Raw genomic sequence first — 21,982 nt, forward strand, 5'->3', positions numbered from 1 at the left:
TACATAACTGCCAAGGTATTCAGTATATCCTTTCAGGCTTTTATTGACTCCCTAGAGCCTAACTCATGCTGACATCCTTGATTAGACTGCCAGGGGAGAAGCTCAGTAATAGAGTATATCACTAATACATACAAGCTCTATGTTCAATCCGCAGCACCCCAAAACAAAAACCCCTTGATTGGGCTTTGGCACAGCACTTGCACCAAATTTTTGCTTAGTGCTTTTGTAACAAGTCTTCTCCACGATTTCTTTGCACAATGATCTAGAGGAACTCTGGCAGGCACTTAGCAGAGGTAACAGGTTATTACTCAGTAAATTTGTCTTTCCTCACCAGGCTGAAAACACTGAGGGTGAAAACATGGCTTATTTATTATGAATCTCTCAGTAGTTTAGGGATGACATAGGGTAGGCACTATGAGGTTAAGAGTGCCTGTAGGGATTAAGTGACAACAAACAAATGGCTCTGTGTCAGCCCTAACACAGTTTTCTGGCTCTAATGTCTGCTGCAGCGAAAGTCCACTGTTTCTTCTATGGCAAAAGAGAAGAGACAAAGAAAGGTATATCTCTGGCTTTCAACTATTGTTTGGTATCCACTGAGGGCAGGAGAGGAAATAAACAGGGAAACTCGAGTCTTCTTCCCACTATGAGGAAGGCTCTGAGCAACCCACCTCCAATAAATACAGCACAGTTGTGAGCTAGAGTATGACAAGCAATGCCTTTCCACTAGGGCTTGTGCTTCCAAGTGAACTGGCTCCAAACTATAAGCGAGGGCTGAGGAAATGGTTTGAGGAACCAGTAAAGATACGGGCAGAATCTGGCTATGGGGGCAATCAGAGCCAGTGGGCCCACGGGGCCTCAGTACTCAGCTCCTGTTGAAAGCCTTATTATCCAAACTTCTCTGGAGTCCCTAAAGGAAGAACTTTACTAATCTGCCTGTTATATATATACATAACCTTATCTCACAAATATCAAAACTACAGTTTCTTATTTATTTTTTTTTCAAAACAAAACAAAAAAGAAAACAAAAGGAAAAGGTCTTCCACATTCTATTGTAGTGGAAAGCTGCATTGATGTGGCTGATCTAGGCTGTTTCCCAGACTGTATCATGGAAGATCAGGTGCTCACTGGGGTGGGCTGTTGCTCTGGCAGGAATGAACACTTCCATTAAGGCAGGCATCAGAATAGCTGCAGGCCAGTTTTAAGCCCATGCATCTGCCCCTGGCTCCAGAGAAGGCCATCCAAGGTGCTGCTGCTATTGCTGCAGTTGCCACTGCCGATACCACAAGTTAGGCCCAGAGTACTGTGGAGAGAGTGGGAAGTCAGTCAGGGAAGGATGCAGCTTTAGTATCTAGACTAACTAAAAGTACCTGAGATGTGTGTGTGTCTGTGGGAAGGGCTTACTCTCTCCTGTCTAGTTTTATAGAGACTGCAACAAATCTGAGAAGCAATTTCAGGTAGGGTCCCAGCCTCCCCTAGATGATGAAGGAAGGAAAGGAAATATGGAACTGTTCAAATGAAGCATTATACAAAGCTCCGGTACAGAAAAATACATGCAGAACTGTTTGAGTTGAGGTAAAAGAGGGGTCCCACCTTGAGGAAGACACTGAAAATGGTTGCCTTTACAGGGCTTCTTTCCAAGCTTGTAGGCCCAGAAAACTCTGGACTGGATCCCTCCCACATCTAATCCATAGGTAAGGGGGGCCCAAAGCCAGATTTTCTCTGTAGGGATAGGCCCATCTCCCATCCCAAAATTTCTAAGACTGCTTAAGGGAGCAAAATGGCCTCTTCTCTCTCACCCAGATCAGAATACTTTTGCTTCCTGCAGAACAAAGGTTCTTCCACCTGGATGAGGTAACAGATGAGCACAAAGCTATCATCACTCCCCTCCAGCAGATCCATGGTTATACTCCTGCAGCTGAAAAAACCCTTTGAGGGCCAGGGAGATAGCTCAGTAGAATAAGCACTTGCCTGGCAAGCACAGGGTCCTGAGTTCAATGCCCGATACCACAAAAAAAAGAAAGAAAAAAACCCTTTGAGATGATCTAGTCCTATCCACTCCCATCACCCACAATTTTGCAGACAAAAAAATTGAGGACTAGATATAAGAAAAGACTTCCCCAAGGCTACACAGGCAAGTCAAGGGTGGAGCTGAGACAAGGAGTGAGCATGCTCTGCTCCAGCAGAGGAAGCCTCCTTACTATAGGTGGTCTAGGGCATGAGTCAAATGAGCTTCCTTCTTGATATAACAGCTTTAGCGGCCCACACTTCACCCTTAATAAACTGGTACTCATCAAGTCAGCTCTACACAAGGCCTAGCCAGTGGGGCCTGACAAGAAGAGTTTTTAGACATGTGAATCTCATTGCAAACTGGCTAGCTCCTAAGAGGCCTGATGTTCCCTAGTCTTGGATAGAGTCCACAGCTTTGCCTTAGGCCTGGCCTGCTTATAGATCACTTGGGTTTTAGCACCTTCTCCAAGAATACTCACAAAAAAGGGGATTGTCTCTTAGGAAACAGGCAAACACCACAGAAATGGCTCTCAATTTCAGGGGCCTGCAGGGGTCTCTCTCTGATATGCACAGGATTCTCCTGGTCACAATAACCAAGTATTCTGGAATATACAGGCCTCTGGCCAGGCTCCTTTGAGTTTGCCCTTCAATAAGGGCTGCTAGTTCCTGGCTCCCTAATGACCCAACGTCTTGCATGCTTACAATCCAAAAGTAAATTTTGAGAGAAACCACAGAACCCTGTGCAGGTCTTGCTACTAAGATCATATGATAGTGCAGGCAGCCAACCGATCATTCTATATACCTTTGGACAAATTCCTTCCTGTTCTGGGTCCCAGTTTACTTATCAGGAATAGAAGGAAGCTCAGTTAGAACATCTGTTCTTGACCTTTTAGCAATGGTGGACAATTTAGAGAATTCATTGAAAGGTATGGACTCCTCTCCCTCCCAAAATGCAGATGCATATGTGCATGCAAACACAAAGCTACACACACATGAACTGAACACAAACTGCAAGGGGTGCCAAACAGCTCTACATAGCTACTTTACTAGCTCTAAGGATAGTTGTGTAAGGACCCACCCCACTTTGTCTCCTTCCCTTCCTCCCACAAGTGGTAGACTACTGCTGAGAAATTCTGTTGCCAGGGGCACTCACCTAGTCTTGGACAATGGGGGTTCCAGCCGCTGCTCTAGCACAGGCTGATCGAAAAGATACATGGTGTCATAATTCTCCAACATAAGCTCTGCTGGGTCCTCCGTCTGACCTGGCATGCGGCCTAAGGGGAATGTGCCCCACCGCACATCTTCTGAAGAGGAAACAGAGGTGGAAAGAATAAGCTGATGAGTTGGTTATCTAATCAGTGCAGAGGCCCACCAATGCTGTCCATCTACCCAGCCCATCAGCCCATTCAATACAGTCTCTGTGTACCCTCAACTTCACTCTACTCACTTCTCATGAGCATCTCTCTGCCATAGCATCCCACCATACACTTTTATGGCCCTTCTTCCTATGTGTTCATGCACACAAGCACAGAGCTACAAATATTTCTGTGGGTTGCTTTTCGTTTTTTTTTCTCAGTACTAAGGATTGAACTCATGACCTTGAGTTTGTCAAGCAGGCACTTAAGCTGATAAGCTATCTCCCTGGCCCTACAAATACCTTTGTTCCTATCTTCTTCCCCCCATTTTCCCAGACATACCTCCATATAGACACTAACATTTTCAGATCTGAGTATATCACTGCCTGAACCTCTATCCTCCATTCCCTCCTGAAAGTCCTAGAAATCCTACAGCATCCCCTCTCCAAACCCAAAGAAACCTCAGAACATAAAAATGACTTATTTCCTACACATTTATATATACAACTCTGATGTATTTGAATGCTCTTAGTCGTCTTATGAATAGAGAAGTGCAACCTCATCTCAGTATGGGACCTATCGAAGAAGTAACCTGTTCTTACTCATCAACATGGATGACACTGACAAAGGATCTACAATCTGAGGTACACAATCTCAGGATAAATCCTGAGGGGATTTCACTGACCTTATCAGATCCAAAAGCTACAACTCTTGTTGTATAGGTCCAGCTTTATCTTGGTCTTAACCATCCAGCAGAAAAGTATAAAAACGAAGTAAAAGAAGTAAAGCCATGATGTTATGTTGAGCTGTAGGGGACTCAGGTCAATAATTTCTGACATTACCAGTGAAGCGGAAGACCCAATACTATTATGCACTACCGGACTCTTTTAGAATATTTTGCTGAGTTAACACACATAATATTCAAATAACTGAACTTATCAAAAAAGGGGATACAGATGAATGTCCATTTTGTATCTGTGTATTCAACATGGTTAGGATAGATATATAGTTGCATTCTCTTAATGAATAGAGGGACTTGTGTTTAGTGTTTGAAAATAGGATATCTTGTCTGCATCTTGTACAGCAATTAACCACTAGGAAGAATGTATGCAATGTGTTAATTATTGAAACTGTCCTACCAATTTGATTTGAAACTGTCTCATTGCTATTTGTCTCTCAATAAAATTATGGAGAAAAAAAAAGAAGTAACCTGTTCTCCCTTCTCACAGCAAGGTTTTCATGCACCCAGATACACACACAAAGAACACTGTTTCTTTAAGGAAAGGCATATTTACATACGTCACTAGAGCTCTATTGCCTCCCAGGCTATACTTGGAAACACACATATATCAATTCCTCTATTCAGTGAATGTTCTCCATTTCACTTTTTTTTTTTTTCAGAACTCAGGCCCTTGCGCTTGCCAGGCAAGCATTTATTCTACTGAGCTATTTCCCCAGCCTCCTCCATTTCACTTCTTGACACTTCTCATTCACAGGCATACAAACAAGAAATCTTGTCCCTATCTTCCTGCATGTGTGCACACACATGCGTGCATGCACACACAAAAGGAACAATGGCAAGAAGAGGGAAAAAGATTAACACCCTAACCTCCTATTACCTTCCCTCAACACACACACACACACACACACACACACACACACACACACACACATTCTGCCATAGGACAAACGATGACACACTCCCTGTGCTCCCGTCTTATCACTTTAAAACTCCAAGATGCAGAAATACAAATGGAAAATAAATATATAAAAAAAGAGAAACTCAAGTTCAGTGATCTAAATCAGACCAGCATGTGCAAACATTGTAGTGTCTCACTAGTGTGAGAAGCTGAAAGAGTAAATAAAATCTGAAATGTACAACAGATACTGTGAAAGGGAAAGAATCTGTTCAAAGGCAAGGAACAACTGGGATGAGGGAAAAGAGAAAAGAAAGAAGGGAGAAAGATATCTTTACATACATATATAGGATAGCTTGTAAAACTGTACTGTTGATTTCTGCGGGCCTATGGATGATGATGATGATGGCGATGATGATGATGATGATGATGATATTTTTGCGGAACGGAGGATTGAACTCAGCTGCTGTTCTACTGAAAGAAGCAGTTAATGCTTACTTTTTTCTCCTTTTTAATTTTTTATATCTTTTTTTTACCAATTTTGCATGCTTATACCTGATAATCTGAACAACTAATTTGAAGACAACAATATACAATATAACAGCCATTGTAGAATTCCTATTATGTTGTTTAGTGAAATTCTTTATCATTTCTGGTTTTTTTTTACTATTTTTATTCTCTTTAAAAAAGAAAAAGGTAAGCAATAAAAATAACAGTATCTATCTAAAAAAACAAACTCCCCACAGTATTATTACATATCGCTTCTCCTCATCCTTACATAAATGCATCATTGTTTATAAGAGCAACCTTCACGACCAAGTTCCTTCAATTCTGTTTCTAGATTCGCACATTCCCCTCTTATTCAAATGTCTCTGTCATCCTTATTATGGACCAGCTTTTTTCACAACCCATAAAAAAGCCCCTCAAGGGACAGGGAAATGGCTCAGTGGAATAAGTGCTTCCCTGGCAAGTGTAAGGGCCTGAGTTCAATCCCCGGTTCCGGAAAAAAAAAGAGGGCATGTTCCAAAATTGTGTAATGTGTCAAATGATTATACTATATTCCATAAATACAATGAAGAAGATGGGCTAGAGGTGTAGCTACTATGTAGAGCAATTGCCTAGCATGCCAAAGCCCTGGATTCCATCTCCAGAACAGGGAAAAATAAAGGAAGGGTTATTTCTCTGCTTCTTCATCCCTCCTCCCCTAGCTTTCTTATAAGCACCTTTGCAATATCCTGCATTCCCCTACAATACAGAGATACCATAGGGGCCACTCCACTCATTGTCTCTGACAGAAATTAACCATGCTCATCATTATTAACACCTCCAACTCTGTGCGCTTCATTGTCTCTGCCTCTTTAGCCTAAAACCCTCGTACACATGTCTCTTTAGAGACAGCAGGGACATAAAATCTTTTGGGGGCTTACTGACCCTGCCTACTGTTTCAAAAACATATGTAACCAAAAGTGCATAGCACAGCTATGCTACAAGCTGCTTCTCAGTAACTTCATTGCCCCTATTTTTCTCTTCTACAATACAATTCTGCCTGTGCCAGTGTCCCTTTCTTTATTTACAAAGATTCCCCAAAGACAGCCTTCCTTGTCTGAAGCCATTTTTCTGACTGTCATACAGTTTATCTAGCAAACATAAATGTGCACACACACACACACCCAGACATAAATGTGCTCATTCATCCCTAACACTGCCATTTGTGGTCTTTATGCCTCTTAGCCCTCCCACACCTGTCCATCCAACAGCAAAATAACCTCTCCCCATAAGCTCATCAACTACTTCCCCACTGGTTCCATCTCACGACCCATCACACTTACATGAATCTATTCTGCCCATCTCTGTGAGTCTGCCTAACTCGAGGCTCCTGATCCCCAACCTAAATGAGGGTACAATTCTATCATTACCATTCCCTGCACCCTCTCCTGGATCTTTTGTACTTCTGTGAATACATAAAATCCATAGTACTATACATTCTGCCATCTGAGCTCACTTCAAAGTTGCTCTGACTCAATGGCCTGGGATCTATCTCTAGTCTGTCTTGTACTCTGAGCAACTGCTTTGAATGTACTCTTTGCATGTACCAGCCTGATAAGGGACCTCTGCCCTCACATGCTCCATGAAGAGGATAAGCAAAACCATTTGTCACCATGTAACTGGCTGCCTCACCAGCTTGCCATGGCACTGGCTACTTGCTTCCACTTTCCATCTCTTTCTAGAGCAAATAGAAGCCTCAAAAGCCATCCAGGCAGGCAAGAAACTGATGAAGAGAAAAAGTGAATATCAAGAACACTTACCTGAGCTAACTTGCCATGCAGAGCCCTCCAAAACTCCTTTTTTCTGGGCCAGAAGCCTGGCATTCTCAATGGTAGGTGACTCATGCACAACACAGAAAGGCCCCACATCCATTTTGCCTCCTTCTTCCTCATCATCCTCATCCTCCTCCTCCTCCTCCTCATCCTCATCATCATCCTCATCATCTTCATTACCATCTTTATCTTCCTCTTCTAAGTCATCTTCTTCCTCTTCCTCCTCTCCCTCCATCTGGTCCTGCAGGGTCTTTTTCTCCTCCTCTTCATTACCACCATTAGGGGTACCCTGCTCCCCCTGCTGCTGGGCCTTTCCTTCAGACCCACAGTTGGAACTAGCTGGCTTGAGTCCCCAGTACAAGCTGTCCAGTGTGTATGGAGACTTCTCAACGTGGGAGACCTCTGAGCCCTCCTTCTTCAAGTTGTTTAATCCATTCTGAGTATAAATGGAACAGATGCGCAGCAATTTCTCCTGTTCCCCATCAGGCAGGATCTGTCCCATGGCTTTGAAGACACTGAGCAAAGGAAGGGATTGGGTAGGAAAGATTCAAACTTCCAAATCACTTCATACCCCAATATTCTAGAGTTTGAACTGGTCCCTGAGCATTCACGCCTGCCTCTGAAAGGCAGTAGAGCAGACAAAACACAGAAACGAAATGGCCATGGACTCTAAACAATCTCTGCAATTCATCTCTGTTCCTCAGTTTCAATGTCAGTAAAATGAGGATAATACTGACACCTAACTTCTAGGGTTCTTGGAATACATGAGAACACTCATATAGAATGCCTGGCACAGTGTCAGGCACATAGTGGGCATGCAATAAATGATAGCAATTAGTCTGCACTGAAATGCTACATTAATATAACAACCATCCAATAGGCCTGAAAGGCTGGAAATGGGAATGGCAGAGACCCTCTTCTCTAGCCTAGCTTTGTACTCTATACTGAGCTCCAAGGATGTGCCTTCAAGGGTGCTGGGGTCCGTAGGCATGGAAGTAGTGTGATACTTCTACAGGAGCAGCTAGACACCTGTCCAGAACAGAGGAGGGGAAACAGCAATTGACAAGGCAAAGCAGAATGTAGAAAGGAGGCCCAATAGGCACTGTGGACCTACTGCAGGCACTAAGGCAGCTGGGGAGACGCAGAGAGCACAGGAGGGAGAAGAAATCAATGGAGGGCTTTGTGCTGGAGCTGAGGCCCAGGAGGCCCAGAGACAAGAGCAAGCACACCATACAGTAGCCTGGCTAGAGGACAAGGCCTATGCTGAAGAGCCATGGGAGCAAAGGATGATGGCTGAAGTCTGGGGGGTAGTTATTAGGAGTTAGGTCACCCTGAGGATGGGTGAAGGGCATTGCTGAAGACCGCCACAGTGACCACACAGAGCATTCCCATATGGAAGATGGCCTGGGCATGGCAGCCTGGAGGCAGGGAGACCAGGCACAAGCCTATTTAGACATTTCAGGCTAGAGTCAGTGAGGGCTGACCTAGGGCACTAGCAGTAGAAATGGGAGGGAAAAGCTGTGAAGGACAAACAGACAAAGAACAAGGCTTAGTGACTGGTGGCAAGGGTTGAGCAGAGAATTAAAGATGATGACATGCACACAACAGACAGTACTAACAGCAAATCACCAACAACCAACAGACACAGAACAGGGGGAGGAAGAGGGCAAGCATGCTGCATGGAGCCTCACGTTAGAACCTGGCACCCAACAAGCCCAGCCGTTGCTGGCTGTGTGGGCTGAGTGGAGGGCCAGCACGTGCCCTTCTAGTTGTACTAATTGTGAATCATGTGTTTGCTCACAGAAGGACCGTATGTCCAATGGCCTGTTTTCTCTCTCACTGCCTAACTATACATCTTGGGACAAGGCAAGGTGACAGACTCAAAATGGAGATGAGGAGACCCTCTCTGTGGGGTAATTTCATATTCTAAGTGACGGGCTCAAATAAATTGATACTGGCTGGTTGAGGGAAGGTCATAGAAAGCCTCCAACTTCATTAGAGGAAAAGCTAGAGAGAAACTCTCTGCCCCCTCACTAGGGTCCATTAGTGTGATTAATAATAAATATCCCCAGGCACTTGATATTGGAAGATGCCTTATCACCAGTTTATTACTGCCTGTATGCTATCTGGCTATCTGGTCTGGCCACTTTGCAGAGGTGACAATGAGTCCTAAAATATATCTGCTTTTTTGGGTGTGCCTGGTCACAGCTCAGGACTGAGATGATAGGTTCAGGATGGTGAAAAGAAGGCAGATATGCACTCGGGACAAGGGTTCATCCCTGTCTGTCAACAAACCATATGACTTTGGCATTGTCACTTCACTCTTCAGAACCTTAGTGTCTTATCTGCCAAAGGATATCATACCTCCACTTGCCAAGTGTAAAATAACTCACTCCCCCCAAAAAACCACAGCACCATGCCTGACACTTAATTGCCAGTGGTATCTTTTATTTTTCTGAGGAAAACAAAATTCAAGTTCTGTATTCATCTAATAACAAATAATTTCCGAGACAGTATAATCTAGTGGAACATTATAGAACAGAGGACTAAGGGCAAGACGTTTGGATCCTGGCTTCAGCTCTGACTTGCAGCATAATACCTGGGGATATCCTCTATTTCGCTGTGTAACGAAGTGGTTAGGACTAAGTTCACTAAATAGTTGATTATCTTGGAATGCAGGATGTGTGCACAAGGAATCATACCCAAGAGAGCCGCTGTTACTGCTGGCATGTGTCGCATCCCTCTGGTATGCTTGGGTGGGGAGAAGATCTCTGTGGTCCAGACTTCTCCGACACCAGCAGCTTCCACTCTGTAGGCACTTAGAGTTGGAAAGTACCTAGAAAGCCACCTATCCAAACCTCTCCCTGCTGCTCCTTTTATTCCCCATCCCCAGTGCAGACATGTCATGTTGCTTCTGAACTTTGAAATTTATTCTTTTTCCTGCGTGAACTGTTCAGATGCCTCATCTGAATGCCTTCCTGATTCTCCCAGGCCCTTTTGCTTCTCCTCCCAGTTTCTCGCCCCCATCCGTGTCACTTCTAGAGTATGCATATCTGGCAATGTGGCTGTTTGGCTCAGTCCCTTCTCCCAGAAGTCTTCCTTTGGCTGTGTCTACAAGGCCATATTTTTTATCTTACAAACACTACTGTGCCCCAAATGAAATAAAGACTCAAGAAAGGCTTCCGGATTCAACAGGTAGTCAGGACCAAGCATCTTGGTATCCCATTTCCACAACTCCTTCCTCAATCATGGAGCCAGCTCCCACCAAGGACAATATCGCTGACAATGAGACAGCAACACAGTTGAATTTGTTTATATTTACTGAGGCTGTTTGGATTTGTGTGGTGTGCGAGGTACAGAGAGCTAATGCACAGCCATTGCCCTTGAAAAAAACTTAGTCTGATAGGGGGAAGAAAACACTGGGGTAAGGAGAATAGAAACACAAAGTCTCAGATTTGAGAAGTACTCTGGAGTCAATAGGAAGGGTAGATGGCGCTAACACCAAGTGAGATAGGGCAAAAGATCATTTGGAGTTCGGTGGGAAGCACCGATGATCAGTTTGTCTAATGCTTACAGTAAGGTGCCTGTCAATCATCCAAGTGGAGATGTTGGGCATGCAGTTGAATATAGGAAGTTGAACTGTGGAGGAAAAGCCTGGGCTACATAGTAACTTTGGCCTCTGTTCTTTATAGTAGCTATTAATAAATACAGGCATTTCTAGGAGGGAGTGGTAAATACCATCAGTGTAGCAGACACAGAGACCAATAAAGTTCAACTGGATTTGGTAATCAGGTCAAAGTAGCTCTGGGATTGAGCACCAAATTGCAACAGGTTAAGGAGTAAGAGTGTACTCAGAAAATTGAGACTCCTGAGTGAGGACTACTCTATTGAGATGGGAGGGGAAGGCGTAATAAGCTTACATTAACTTAACAGAAAACTGTACGGTCAAAGCAGATTTTTCTTATGCTGTTGTTACTGTTGTTTTAAAGTGAGAAAACCACAACACACTCAAACTGAAGAGCAAAAGCCAGCAGAGCAAGGGAGAGCCTGGGATGAGACCCCAGTGAGACTGGCAGAGGTGGCTCCAGAGCATACGAGGAGGAGCAGGCTTTGAGGAGGGGCAAGGCCACCTCATCCTGAGATTGGCGAGAAGGTTGACTGCAGATCAGTTCACGAGGGCTGGACCTCAGGTCAAGGGAGCCCTGTTGGATGCCTCCGTGTGCTCGAGGAAGCTAGGGTGAAATAGGAAAGGAGGGGCTTCAGGTGAGTGGTAAGGATTTAGATTAGTCAGAGAATGAAAGAGAAAGTGGTCAGAAAACAAGCAAAAGTTCAGACAAGCAGAACTGAGGCCTAGCCCAAGATTAAAAATCATACCTCTGCAGTGGCAGCAATCCTCAGGGCAATGTGGTTTTCTCCAGCAGTGCTCAGCTGCCCGAGCTGAGGCGTGGGGGAAATCAGAGTGGTAAAGACCAATCCCAGCTTGGGCACTTACAAGTCAGATACAGTCAGAGGATGAATAGAGCTGAGGGTGCTGATGAGTGGCTAAAGTAATCAATCAGACAGGATTGAGCAGAATCAAGGTCAAGGGACAGGGGAGATGGTGGGATGGGGCTCCAGATGCAGGCAAAGAGCAGGTATCATGAGATGTGAGGGTGAGAACTAGAAGGACTAGAGGTGGGATGCTCAGACATCAGCTTTCAAAGGTGCAACAGCTCTGAGTGATGGAAATGGATTGCTGACAGTAGTACAAAATGAAAGTCACTGGAGTTGATGTGCTGCAGTGTCAAATGGATCACCCAACTGAAACAGGAAATACTTCAGAAAAGCAGAATGAGAATTAGGAACTGAAGGCGTTCATGAGAATGCAGGAAGTGGCTTGGGGTCAGGAAATGACAGAAAAGAAAAGGGAGACAACCACAAGTATTTACAAGAACCAGCGCAATATTCAGTTTGATCATAGAACTCAGGGCAAACTGGGCAAAAGGGGAAACAAGGGATGTATGGTTACCATGACAGGTAGGGCCAGCATCAGAAAAACTTTTGAACATCAGGCTACAAATTCTTAACTTCACCAAGAAGGCAACAGGGAACTGCTGGCTGAAGGTTGTTAGACAATTATCAAAACTGTACTTTGGGAAGATAATAGACAGCACTGGCCTTGGAGTCATTAGACCTGGGTTCAATGATAAACAGCAGCTACCATTTATTACACACTTACTCTGTGCAGGCCACTGTGCTAAGCACTCTCACGCTGGATTCACATCAGCCAGGTGTGAAACCGTATGATCTCAGGTGAGGATATCCTATCTCTCCCCTCTGGATTCTGTTCTCCTATCTGTTAGTAGGAGACTGAGCTAGATGTCCTCGAAAGGTCCATTCTAAGGCTGTGTGGCCCTGAAGCTTGCAGGGCCTCACCCTCTTACCAGATGCAATTGAAAAGACTTACAGCTGAAGGAGTTGGGGGCTGGCCCAGCAAGGTGAGCCCAAGCAGGACTCAACCACCTGGGGCCAGTCAAGGGAGGCAGAGCAGTTGAACAACCTCCAGCTCCTTCTTGCTTCCCACTGGCTTGCAGAGAATCGATGAGCATTTGGTCCTAAGAGAGAAAAGAGGCCCTGAGGATAAGAAACCACTGAGATCCCACCCAAGCCTTGAGGAGTTTGGCCCTATCCTTCCCCATTCCACCCCATACTTCCCAAATGCTTAAAGTGTCCAGGGTACTTTGCCCCACCCTATTTTAGTTGGCTCTGATAAGAAAAGGGAGATTTGATATTGACTCTCTCAGGGATCTCCCCAGCAAACCAAAATCTGTTTTTGTTTGTTGGTTTTGTTTTGCTTTGGCTTAATTGATCTTTTTTTGGGACAGAGTTTCTCTATGCAGTTCAGGCTGGCCTAAACTCACTCTGTAGCCTAGGCTGGCCTTGAACTCCTACCTCACCATCTTGAGTGCTGGGATTACAGAAATTCGCCAATACCTAAATCTTGAGCCCTTCAGGTCTTTCAACAGAGAGCTGTGAATAGCAGTAAAACTCCAGCCTGGGCTGCCTTAGGCCCTGGGGCCAGGGCTAGTCTCCCTCACCAGACTTAGTGTTGGCCACGATCAGTTCAATGGTCCATCTAAGGATGTAACTGGGCCGGATTCCAGTGTTCCCTAAGGCTGGAAGCTCAGAGAACATCCTCTCCAACAGCGCCTGCGTGAAGGTCTGGGAGTGCAGGCCCCTAAGCAGTGGTTGCCAGAACTGAGAGAATGGCTTTGGTAGCAAGACGTCATTCAAATCCATGTTTTCTGTTTTGTGATGGAGGGAAGGTTAAGGGAAGGATAGAGAAAAAGAGAAGAGAGACCAGGACACAAGCCCCACCAACAATAGAATTGACATCGCAGAACAGGAGGAAAGAAAACACATGAGAAAGAGAAACCAGTTAGTATTGAGCAGCCAACAACTGATTCAAATAAAGTATAAAATAAAAAGAATTCTGGTTCTAGCTTCAACGTTTTTCAATAACTCACTGTGTGACTTTGGGTCAGTACCTTCCCTTCTCTGGACCTCAGTATGCCCATCTGTAACATGAGGATGTTGGACTACATGACCTCACAAGGCCTTTCCAGTGCAGCTCTTCTAGCTCTCTAGCTAGAGGCTAAATCACAATTAAAAACAGCACAATAACAGCATTGAGACTCCACCAACCCTGCCCACCCCACCACAGCCCACCCAACTGCAAGCCACCTAAGGATTGGCCACAACTGCATATCAATAAGGCTAGTTGTTCTACTTAGCCAGAAGGGCTGAAGGGTTTCTACCCTTGACCCCAAGCTCCCAGGTCACCTTCAGTATTCCCACCCAGTAAACACAGAACCCCAAGGCTTCAATGAGCCCCTAGGGCCCTACCTTCATACTCTATCTGCAAAGCTACCATCTGCTCAGATGTAGGAATGAGAAAGCCATCATCCAGAAAAGCATCCAGCACAGCAGCCCTGTAATAAGAGGACACTAGTGAAACATGGTAATGAACAGCTGTAGTCCCAGCTACTCAGGAAGATGAGATAGGAGGATTGCTTTGAGTAAAGGAGTTCAGGGCCATCTTGAGTAATATACTAAGATTTTGTTTCAAAAAAGGCCATCTCCAAATATACTGAATTCGGTTATTAGTTATTTAAAGCTGAAAAGACTTGAGGAAGGGGCTCACGTTTGTCTCAGTGATCAGCACTAGCTTGATCACTAGTACCACAAAGAATAAAAAAATTAAAAAGACACTAGTTTAGCAATTTGACCTTAGAGAAGACTCACCTATTGCCCTACCCATCCTCAAAGCAGTTCATGTCTCTGGTTCAAGTAGCCAAAGCATTCTTGCAGAAGATGGGACAAGAGACAGTTGATCTTAGGCTTTAGCCTCCTGGAGCAGAGGCTGAGCCAGGGGATAAGATCAGTAGGTTTTTAACATATATTTACCAAGCATATGCTGGCCTAAAGCCCCAAATATGGGCAGCAGTGGCTGAATATGCCTCAAAAGACAGATGCAATGAAAATCTCAGGTCCACAGAAGAGTTAAATGCCTAGGGTCATGGTCAAGAGCTTTCAGATTTTAGTTTCTACAGTATTTTTCTAACGTTAACAAGTTCCCCACACTGCCCCACCTCTCTATGGCTGCTCTTTTAGATCCTAGAAGAAATCTTGGTGACTCAATTTTTGGGCCCAGATATATTTCACAGGCCTTTTTCCTAGGGACTCCAAGAACCCAAAACAAAATGGGAGTTTGAAGAAGTAAAATATGTGAGTAATCTATCTTTCCCATCTAATTCAAAACTAAACCAGAAACAGTAAGCTGATTCCTCTAGAGCTAGTAGCTTCCCAAAAGACTTTCCTAGCTAATCATGTCTACAGGAAGAAAAAGAGTTCTGAAAGTATCCAGTGCCTGAAGGGTTGAGACTATCCTCAGATTTCTTCCTGCAGTGAATCAAATTAGAAAAGAAAATAGTTAATCTCATGTCAATATCTAAGAATACTTCAAGCAGCCCACCAGGTGCTTGTGTAGCACTACCAGGCAGGAATTACAAAGCAGGTATGCAAGCACAGTTTTCTCACCACAAGCTACCCCTTTGCTAAAGGGCAGGGTTAAGAAATCTAGGCTGGGAGACTGAAAAAACACCTTTAGCACTAGTCTTGTCTTAAAAATAAAGAGAAAAGTCTAAGGTCCATCCCAGCCTATATTAAGAGAACTTGACCTCTAGTAGCTGGTACTAAGAAAACACGATGTCTGTCCCTACTTTCTACCAAGGAATGCTCACAGCCTACAACAGCAGTTTCCAAGAACAGATTAACAGTGCCTACCACACACCTTTTACCTCAAACTTGGGACAATGGCTATGCAGCAAGGTGCAAAGAATTACGAGCTTTTCCTATTTGCCAAGTGTCTCATCCTTCCTGACAGGAAAAAACCTGGCCAGATGATACATGACTAGGAAGGACGACAACAGATATTCCTACCAGCAACCATTCTACTGACTCACAGTAGGTAACTCCCACCTGATAGCTGGCAGAGGCAAGGACAGGAGGTCATGCAGAAAACAGGGTCACCATGTGGGGGACCAATATTATCCTGGGTTTCCTACACCATAGGGTGGTAAATAGGACAAGGACACCTATTTCAATACGGCTACTACCCCCTTCCCTAAATAGCAGGCACCACTTCATTACCTACTTACATACCTGTCCTCCCAAGCAATACTCTTGATCTCTGCCAAGATGCTTTCTAAATGCGGAGATAGATTATTCCACACCTTAATGGCCTGAGGTAAATGCTTAAATTTCTCCAGCACCTGCCAGTATAAAGTGTCTCATCAGAAGGCTGGGTTAGCCACACAACCCATTCCCAACCCTCCAGAATCTCTTCCCATAGAACCTTAGGGATGCCCTTTGGGGGCATGCAGGGGTAGGCCCATAACTCCCCTGTTGGCCCTGCAACCAAAAATAAAACAAACCCTTCAAATAACAGACCTTTTTCTCCTCCTGCCTGTCCCTCCCCTGAATATCCTGTGGCTTCCAATTATTAGATATGCCAATGCTAAGATGTTCAATGAGAACTTTTTAGTTGGAGATGGAAAGAGCTCTTTGGGACAAAAGGTGAGAATAAGAGGAGACAATGGGTTATGAAATGTTATCAGCGGACCCAAGTTCTTATCCTGGTTCTTTAACTGACTATGTATGTGATCTTGGGTCTGTGCCCTCACTCATCCGTAGCTTCAATTTCTTCATTTGTGAATGGAGAGAGCTAAACTAAAGAGTTTCTAAGCTACCTCCCTAGTAAAACTGCACTACTCTAGCTCACCTAATCTAGGGAAGGTCTTTCCCCCCACTTGCTCATCAGATGTAGAATTGAAGGGTTATGGAACTACCCATTCCCAGTTGTTCTCTATCACCCATGGGCAAATTATCCACAAACTCCATCATCTGCTCCCTGCCATCAGTGGAGGATCTTCCAATTGGACTCTGTTCCTCTTGTCTCCTTCCTAGTACCCCCTCCCATCTTTCTGAGGAGTTCCCTCATGCTTTGTTAATGTCCTTTCAAATTCCTTTTCAAAACTTCTCAGGTAGCTGGCAAAAGAAATGGCTGGAGCAAGTGAGAACATGTCAGGTCAAGGGTACTTACCTTAAATTGTTCCTCTTCATATGAAACTAGCAATTCTCGAGCTCTTTCTGAAAAGAGAATGGGGAGATAGACAGGATGGCCAACCCAACTTACAGCATCTCCTAAGAGACTCCCTCACTTTTTATCCGAGGAGACATAAACTGAGCACTAGAATTCCTTCCCCATATACTTCAGTGACAAAGGAAGATGGCTTATAAAGCAAATGTAATAGTAACCACAATACCATGGAAACTTGACAGGGTGGTTTTTAAGCCAAAAAAACACCAAAGAGGAGATGCTGAACCAGGGCAATAACCAACACTAACCGTTAGACTAAACACTCCAGGTTTATAGTTCCCTCTTTCCTGCCATAGATACCTACCATATAACTCCTTATGTCGCAGAGCCTTTTCCCAATGAGAATCCACCTCTTCAGTGCCTTTACTGTCTCCATCAGCTTTGACATCCAACTCTGTACCTTTCCCATGGTCCTCAGGCTCTGGTCCCTGTTCCATGTCATTATCAACACTAATGTTTTTATCTTCCTCTTGGTCTTCTTCCATGTCTATCCTGTCCTCTTCCAACTCCCAACTGTCTCTCAGGCTGTTCTCCAGTTGGTGGCACCAGTAGGTCTTCTGGAGCCAATCCAGGACAAAGTAGCAGCCTAAAAAAGGTAAGGAAAGAAAGAAGCACCATAGGAACACACACAGGCAAACAGTGAACACGTCCTTGGCCCTCTGGACCTCCTCATTTTGTAAGCATTATGGAAAAAACCCAAAGGAAGAGGCTTGGCTCCAAGACTCAAATCTCGCGTAGCCAGATAGTCACGCTCACTCCAGGTTATCCCCATTTTCTGCTTCCTCATATTTACCAGAACCTTTCCTAGAAAAAATTTGTATAGGACTTAAGAGATAAGATGCCAAAAATAAAACAAAGGTTCTAAGTGGAAAAACTAGGGCCCAGTGCTACTGGTTTATGATATGGCCTTTGCCAATTCTCTCTCTGGTCCTCAGTTTTCCTACTGCAAAAGGCAAGGTTAAATTAAGGGTTCTTGTGGCATAACTCACTAGGGCCTCCCTCCAGTCCCTCTCTCGAACAGAAGCTTTCTTTCCTCCAATAAATATATTCTGCTTTTAATCTAAAAAAAAAAAAACAACTCTTGGGTTATAAGTTTTAATGGTTCATAGCTCTCAACTTACTCTTCTTGCACCTACCAGGATGAGGCTAATGAGAGACCACCTTAGGAGCAAAATTTATTTATTTATTTTTATTTTTATTTTTTTGGCGGAACCGGGGATTGAACTCAGGCCCTTGTGCTTGCCAGGGAAGCGCCTATTCCACTGAGCCATCTCCCCGGCCCCAAGAGCAAAATTTAAAGGGAGTATAAAAAACTCTAATCAATGTATCACAACAGGATCAGAACAGCTCCCTACCAAGCCATATGTGAGCTTGAAACAAAAAAATTCCGTAATGTTCATCTGCTTTTTTTCTTTTGTTCATCACAAAATTCTCCATAATAAAATGTTATGAATCATGATCATTGAACTTTGATAGCCCCTTAAATTTTGCACTCAAGACAAATCTCTCACCAGTTTCATGATAGCGCCTGCCCTGAACTCAAGTTGTAAGCTCCTGCCTACCCTACTACCCCAAATGCCATGCAGCCCAGGCCTTACCTGTAATAGGAATAACCCTAGGGAACTTACCCCTGCGACAGTCATTTATATGGGGCATTTTCTTGTGTGTCAACTCATGACGAAGTTCAACAATCCAATCTGGAATGTTTACCTGATGGGAGGAGGTAAACATAGAAATGAGAAAATATTAAAACTGGAAGAGAACCAAATATAAGTTAGTCTGACCATTCTCTCTGTTTTACCAATAGAGAAACCAAAGTCCTGAGAAAAGAGTCCAGCACTATTGACAGGACAGAGATAAAAACCAAATCTGATTATTTTTTAGTCTTTCATAGAGGTTATCTTAAAAGTCAGAAAAGGTATCCACCTTCCCCAACCACCAACCACTCTCTAATGGGAGTATGAATTAGCTTTAATATTCATCTTTTTTAGCCTCCTTCTGCCCTCTGTCTTCCTGCCTCCCCTTAACTGTCTTTTCCTCCCCTACCTCCTCCAGTAAGCTTCTCTAGATGGATTACAAATCTACCATCTAAACCTCACACTAGATTCTCATTCAGGACAGGAATCCCTAGCATTTTCATGTTCCTTAACTAAGATACCTCCTTTTCCAGACAATCAGGTCCCAAACAGCGGGTGATGTGACTGCCACTCTTTCCTGTCCCCACACAAAGTTACATCTAGGCTCTTCAGCTTCACTGCACCATTCCCAGGCCATTCACAGCAAGCTAGGCTCACCAAATCATCTGAGATGCAAGTCATGAAGAACAAGAGAACAAATCTGCTAATTTTAAGGTAAAAGCAAAAGCTCTGGGGTCCTTGCTGGTCTTAGATAGTAGTGATGGGATGAGCTAGTCTGACTGTATGCACACCTTACCTCTTTCCCCATTTAAGAAGCTTTTCTGGAAAGAATCGAGCAAGGCCATTTTATTTTACATACCTCCTGGGCCAGGAACTTGAGTGGGAGCTTGGTAAACTTTGTCTTCCTTTCAGAGATAAGATTCACAAACCTAGTATGGGGCGAGAAGTAAGTTGCACAGCCTAAGTGACAGTTTTGGTCAAAACACCTAGTTACTGAAATCTTGCATTTTTACAATCTTTCTACTGACTATCCTGTTTTGATGGTTGGTGTCAATCAGAGAAAGGATAGTTCCATCCACTCCAACACTTATCTAGTAAACCCTGTACTAAAGTCATACAGATAAATTAGACACTGTTCTGGCTTGACAAGCCTAAGACAAATAAGGATATAACAGGTTACACTAGAATATAGTATGTTATTAAAGTAGAACAAAGGACTATATTAGATTACATGGGGAACACAGTTAAATGATGGAAAAGGTAAAAGGAGAAAAAGAGGATCTCAAGGCAGACATTGGGTCAGTATGAGATGAGAAAAGGCTTTGACGTATGAGAAAACTCAGTAGCAATCTTTTTCCTGATGTGTATGGGGACAGCTATAACAACTGAGTCACTTTGTAAGTGAGGACCTCCCAGCCCATGTCTTCTTTCACAACTTGGCAAACTTTCAGTGTTTGTGGAGGAGAGAAAATGGCAAAAGGTAGTGCTATATGTATGGAATAAAGTTGGGAAACCCAAACTAAATCACAGCCATGGGCAAGTTCCTCTGGTTAAGGAGTAAGAGGGGAAATAAGGTTGCCAAAGTTGTATAACTTTTTAAAGTTGTATAAATAAAGATCACCTGGTCTGAATCATCCTCACTTTTCCACACATACATTCTAAAAGGAAGGGAAAATGGAAAAGAGGGGATTCCAGGAAAAGGAAAGAAAAATATTATGTTGATGGAAGTACCAAAAGCTGTTAATTCAACAAGTCACAGGCTGACTCATACTCAGACTTTTCTGCTTCAGATACCACCTGAAGTCACGCTTTGCTTATCACATGCTTACCACACTCCAGTTCCCAAAGCCACCCCCCCACCATGCAGAGCTTACCTGACCAATGCCATGCCATAGAGCAGTCTAAGTTCATCAGTGCCCAAGCCACCAGTTACATCCATGAGCTTACAGCGTATCAGGTCAGCAGTAGAAGCCACTGCCAGGGGGAGTTCGTTGCCTAACCTAAAGGGCCACAATCCAGCACCATCACAAAAGTCCTTTATACTGATTCATCCTCTCTACCTCAGAATCTTGGCTGCTGCAGGATATTCTCACTATACACTGTCTCAAGGGTGCATGAAAATACCAAACAAAAAGGCAAGAGACAAAGTAATGTCCATAAAATCCAACAGTAATCCAGGGCATAAGAGGCTGACTAGAGAGTATACAAAACATCTATTTGCTAGACTGTCAATGAACAGTTTGTGCACACACCCGTTTCACCTTGAAACCCTCAAACCCCATACCCCTTAAGACTGTTGTCAACTCAACGTTAACTGGACTGAGGCACCCAACTCAAACATGCTGGGGGGCGGGCAAGACTTTTTCCCACTCCCCCTAACTCGAATCAGATATCCACCTTAAGGTGTTAATCTACTTGTTAAACTTTAAGTCAGGCCTTCCAGCACCCTCTACAAGAAAGCAGAAAGGTTACTTTTTGGAAGCAAAGGTTAGACCTCAGATTCAAGAAGAGGCTCGTTGAGACACACCTCTTTTCATCCACAAACGGAATTCCTGCGAAAGCTTGCCTGAGACTTTCCCCTGGGCAATGAGATCTTAGACTAGGCCCTTTTACGAACTCCACAAAGAGGTGAAAAGACACCAGCACGGAGCCGAAAGGTCCAACCCCGCCACTATCTTACCTGCTCCTCCACACCGTGATACGGTTCAGTGCATACCGCTGCAGTTTATGGTCATCACAGAACAGATAGACCGTCACCTGGTCCCATTCAGCCCTGCTGAGCCAGGCGACCATGATGCTCTGAGCCCATGGTGGTGTCAGTTTTTTTTCTTTGATACACTTTCCGTACCATGCACTCCATACTCGATCCATCCCTCAGGGACACAGCACGGGATTTCCACCAGAAATGAGATTTCTGCCAGGCTCCACGCCGGAACCTTCCACACAGTCTTCCACTCAACGTGCCACCCTCACTCCAAACCGCCGCCGCCACAACACCCAATGGAAGAGAGTGACCCTGACTGAGGCCCGCCTCCTAGCGCTATCCTAGCCAATCGGAGCGTAGGGCTGCCCTTCCCAAAAGAGAACTACTTCCCGTGCGATAAGAAAAGAACACTTCCTCGCCGCCCGGAAGTGTTCTTTTCCCAAATCCGCTCGACTGCCTGCAAGTGTTCAGCCCTTAGATTCCGCCAATTTTTAGGTTGCTGACAGACTTGAGCGCAGACCGGAAAGGGTGTGTTTAAACTGCGGGAAAATATTTTGCGCCCCTTGGCGGACGACTATGGAATTATAATCAACCTGTGGACTTTCTGGAATTGCGCTTTTAGGT

At 44.3% G+C, this 21,982-nt stretch overlaps 1 protein-coding gene across 4 annotated transcripts; it reads right to left on the reverse strand.

The window, feature by feature from the left end:
* Positions 1-968: 968 nt before the first annotated feature.
* Las1l (LAS1 like, ribosome biogenesis factor) lies at positions 969-21,635 on the reverse strand. Of its 4 annotated transcripts, XM_023705021.1 has the most exons (14): positions 21,335-21,635; positions 20,529-20,654; positions 19,514-19,583; positions 18,646-18,727; positions 17,322-17,603; positions 16,961-17,007; positions 16,021-16,130; positions 14,203-14,288; positions 13,824-13,874; positions 13,395-13,601; positions 12,764-12,911; positions 7,306-7,832; positions 3,161-3,311; positions 969-1,300 (listed from the first exon to the last, which is right to left on the reverse strand). In XM_023705021.1, exons 1-14 carry the CDS (start codon positions 21,523-21,525, stop codon positions 1,177-1,179), a joined length of 2,202 nt encoding a protein of 733 aa, XP_023560789.1. In that variant the 5' UTR covers positions 21,526-21,635; the 3' UTR covers positions 969-1,176. The 4 variants fall into 4 exon arrangements, with proteins under 4 accessions (XP_023560789.1, XP_023560790.1, XP_004644869.1 ...); XM_023705022.1 differs by lacking the exon at positions 20,529-20,654; XM_004644812.2 differs by lacking the exon at positions 13,824-13,874.
* Between the last annotated feature and the right edge of the window lie 347 nt (positions 21,636-21,982).

This window comes from Octodon degus, unplaced genomic scaffold, assembly GCF_000260255.1.
Source record: "Octodon degus isolate 3935 unplaced genomic scaffold, OctDeg1.0 scaffold00211, whole genome shotgun sequence".
NCBI classification, from domain to species: Eukaryota; Metazoa; Chordata; class Mammalia; order Rodentia; family Octodontidae; genus Octodon; species Octodon degus.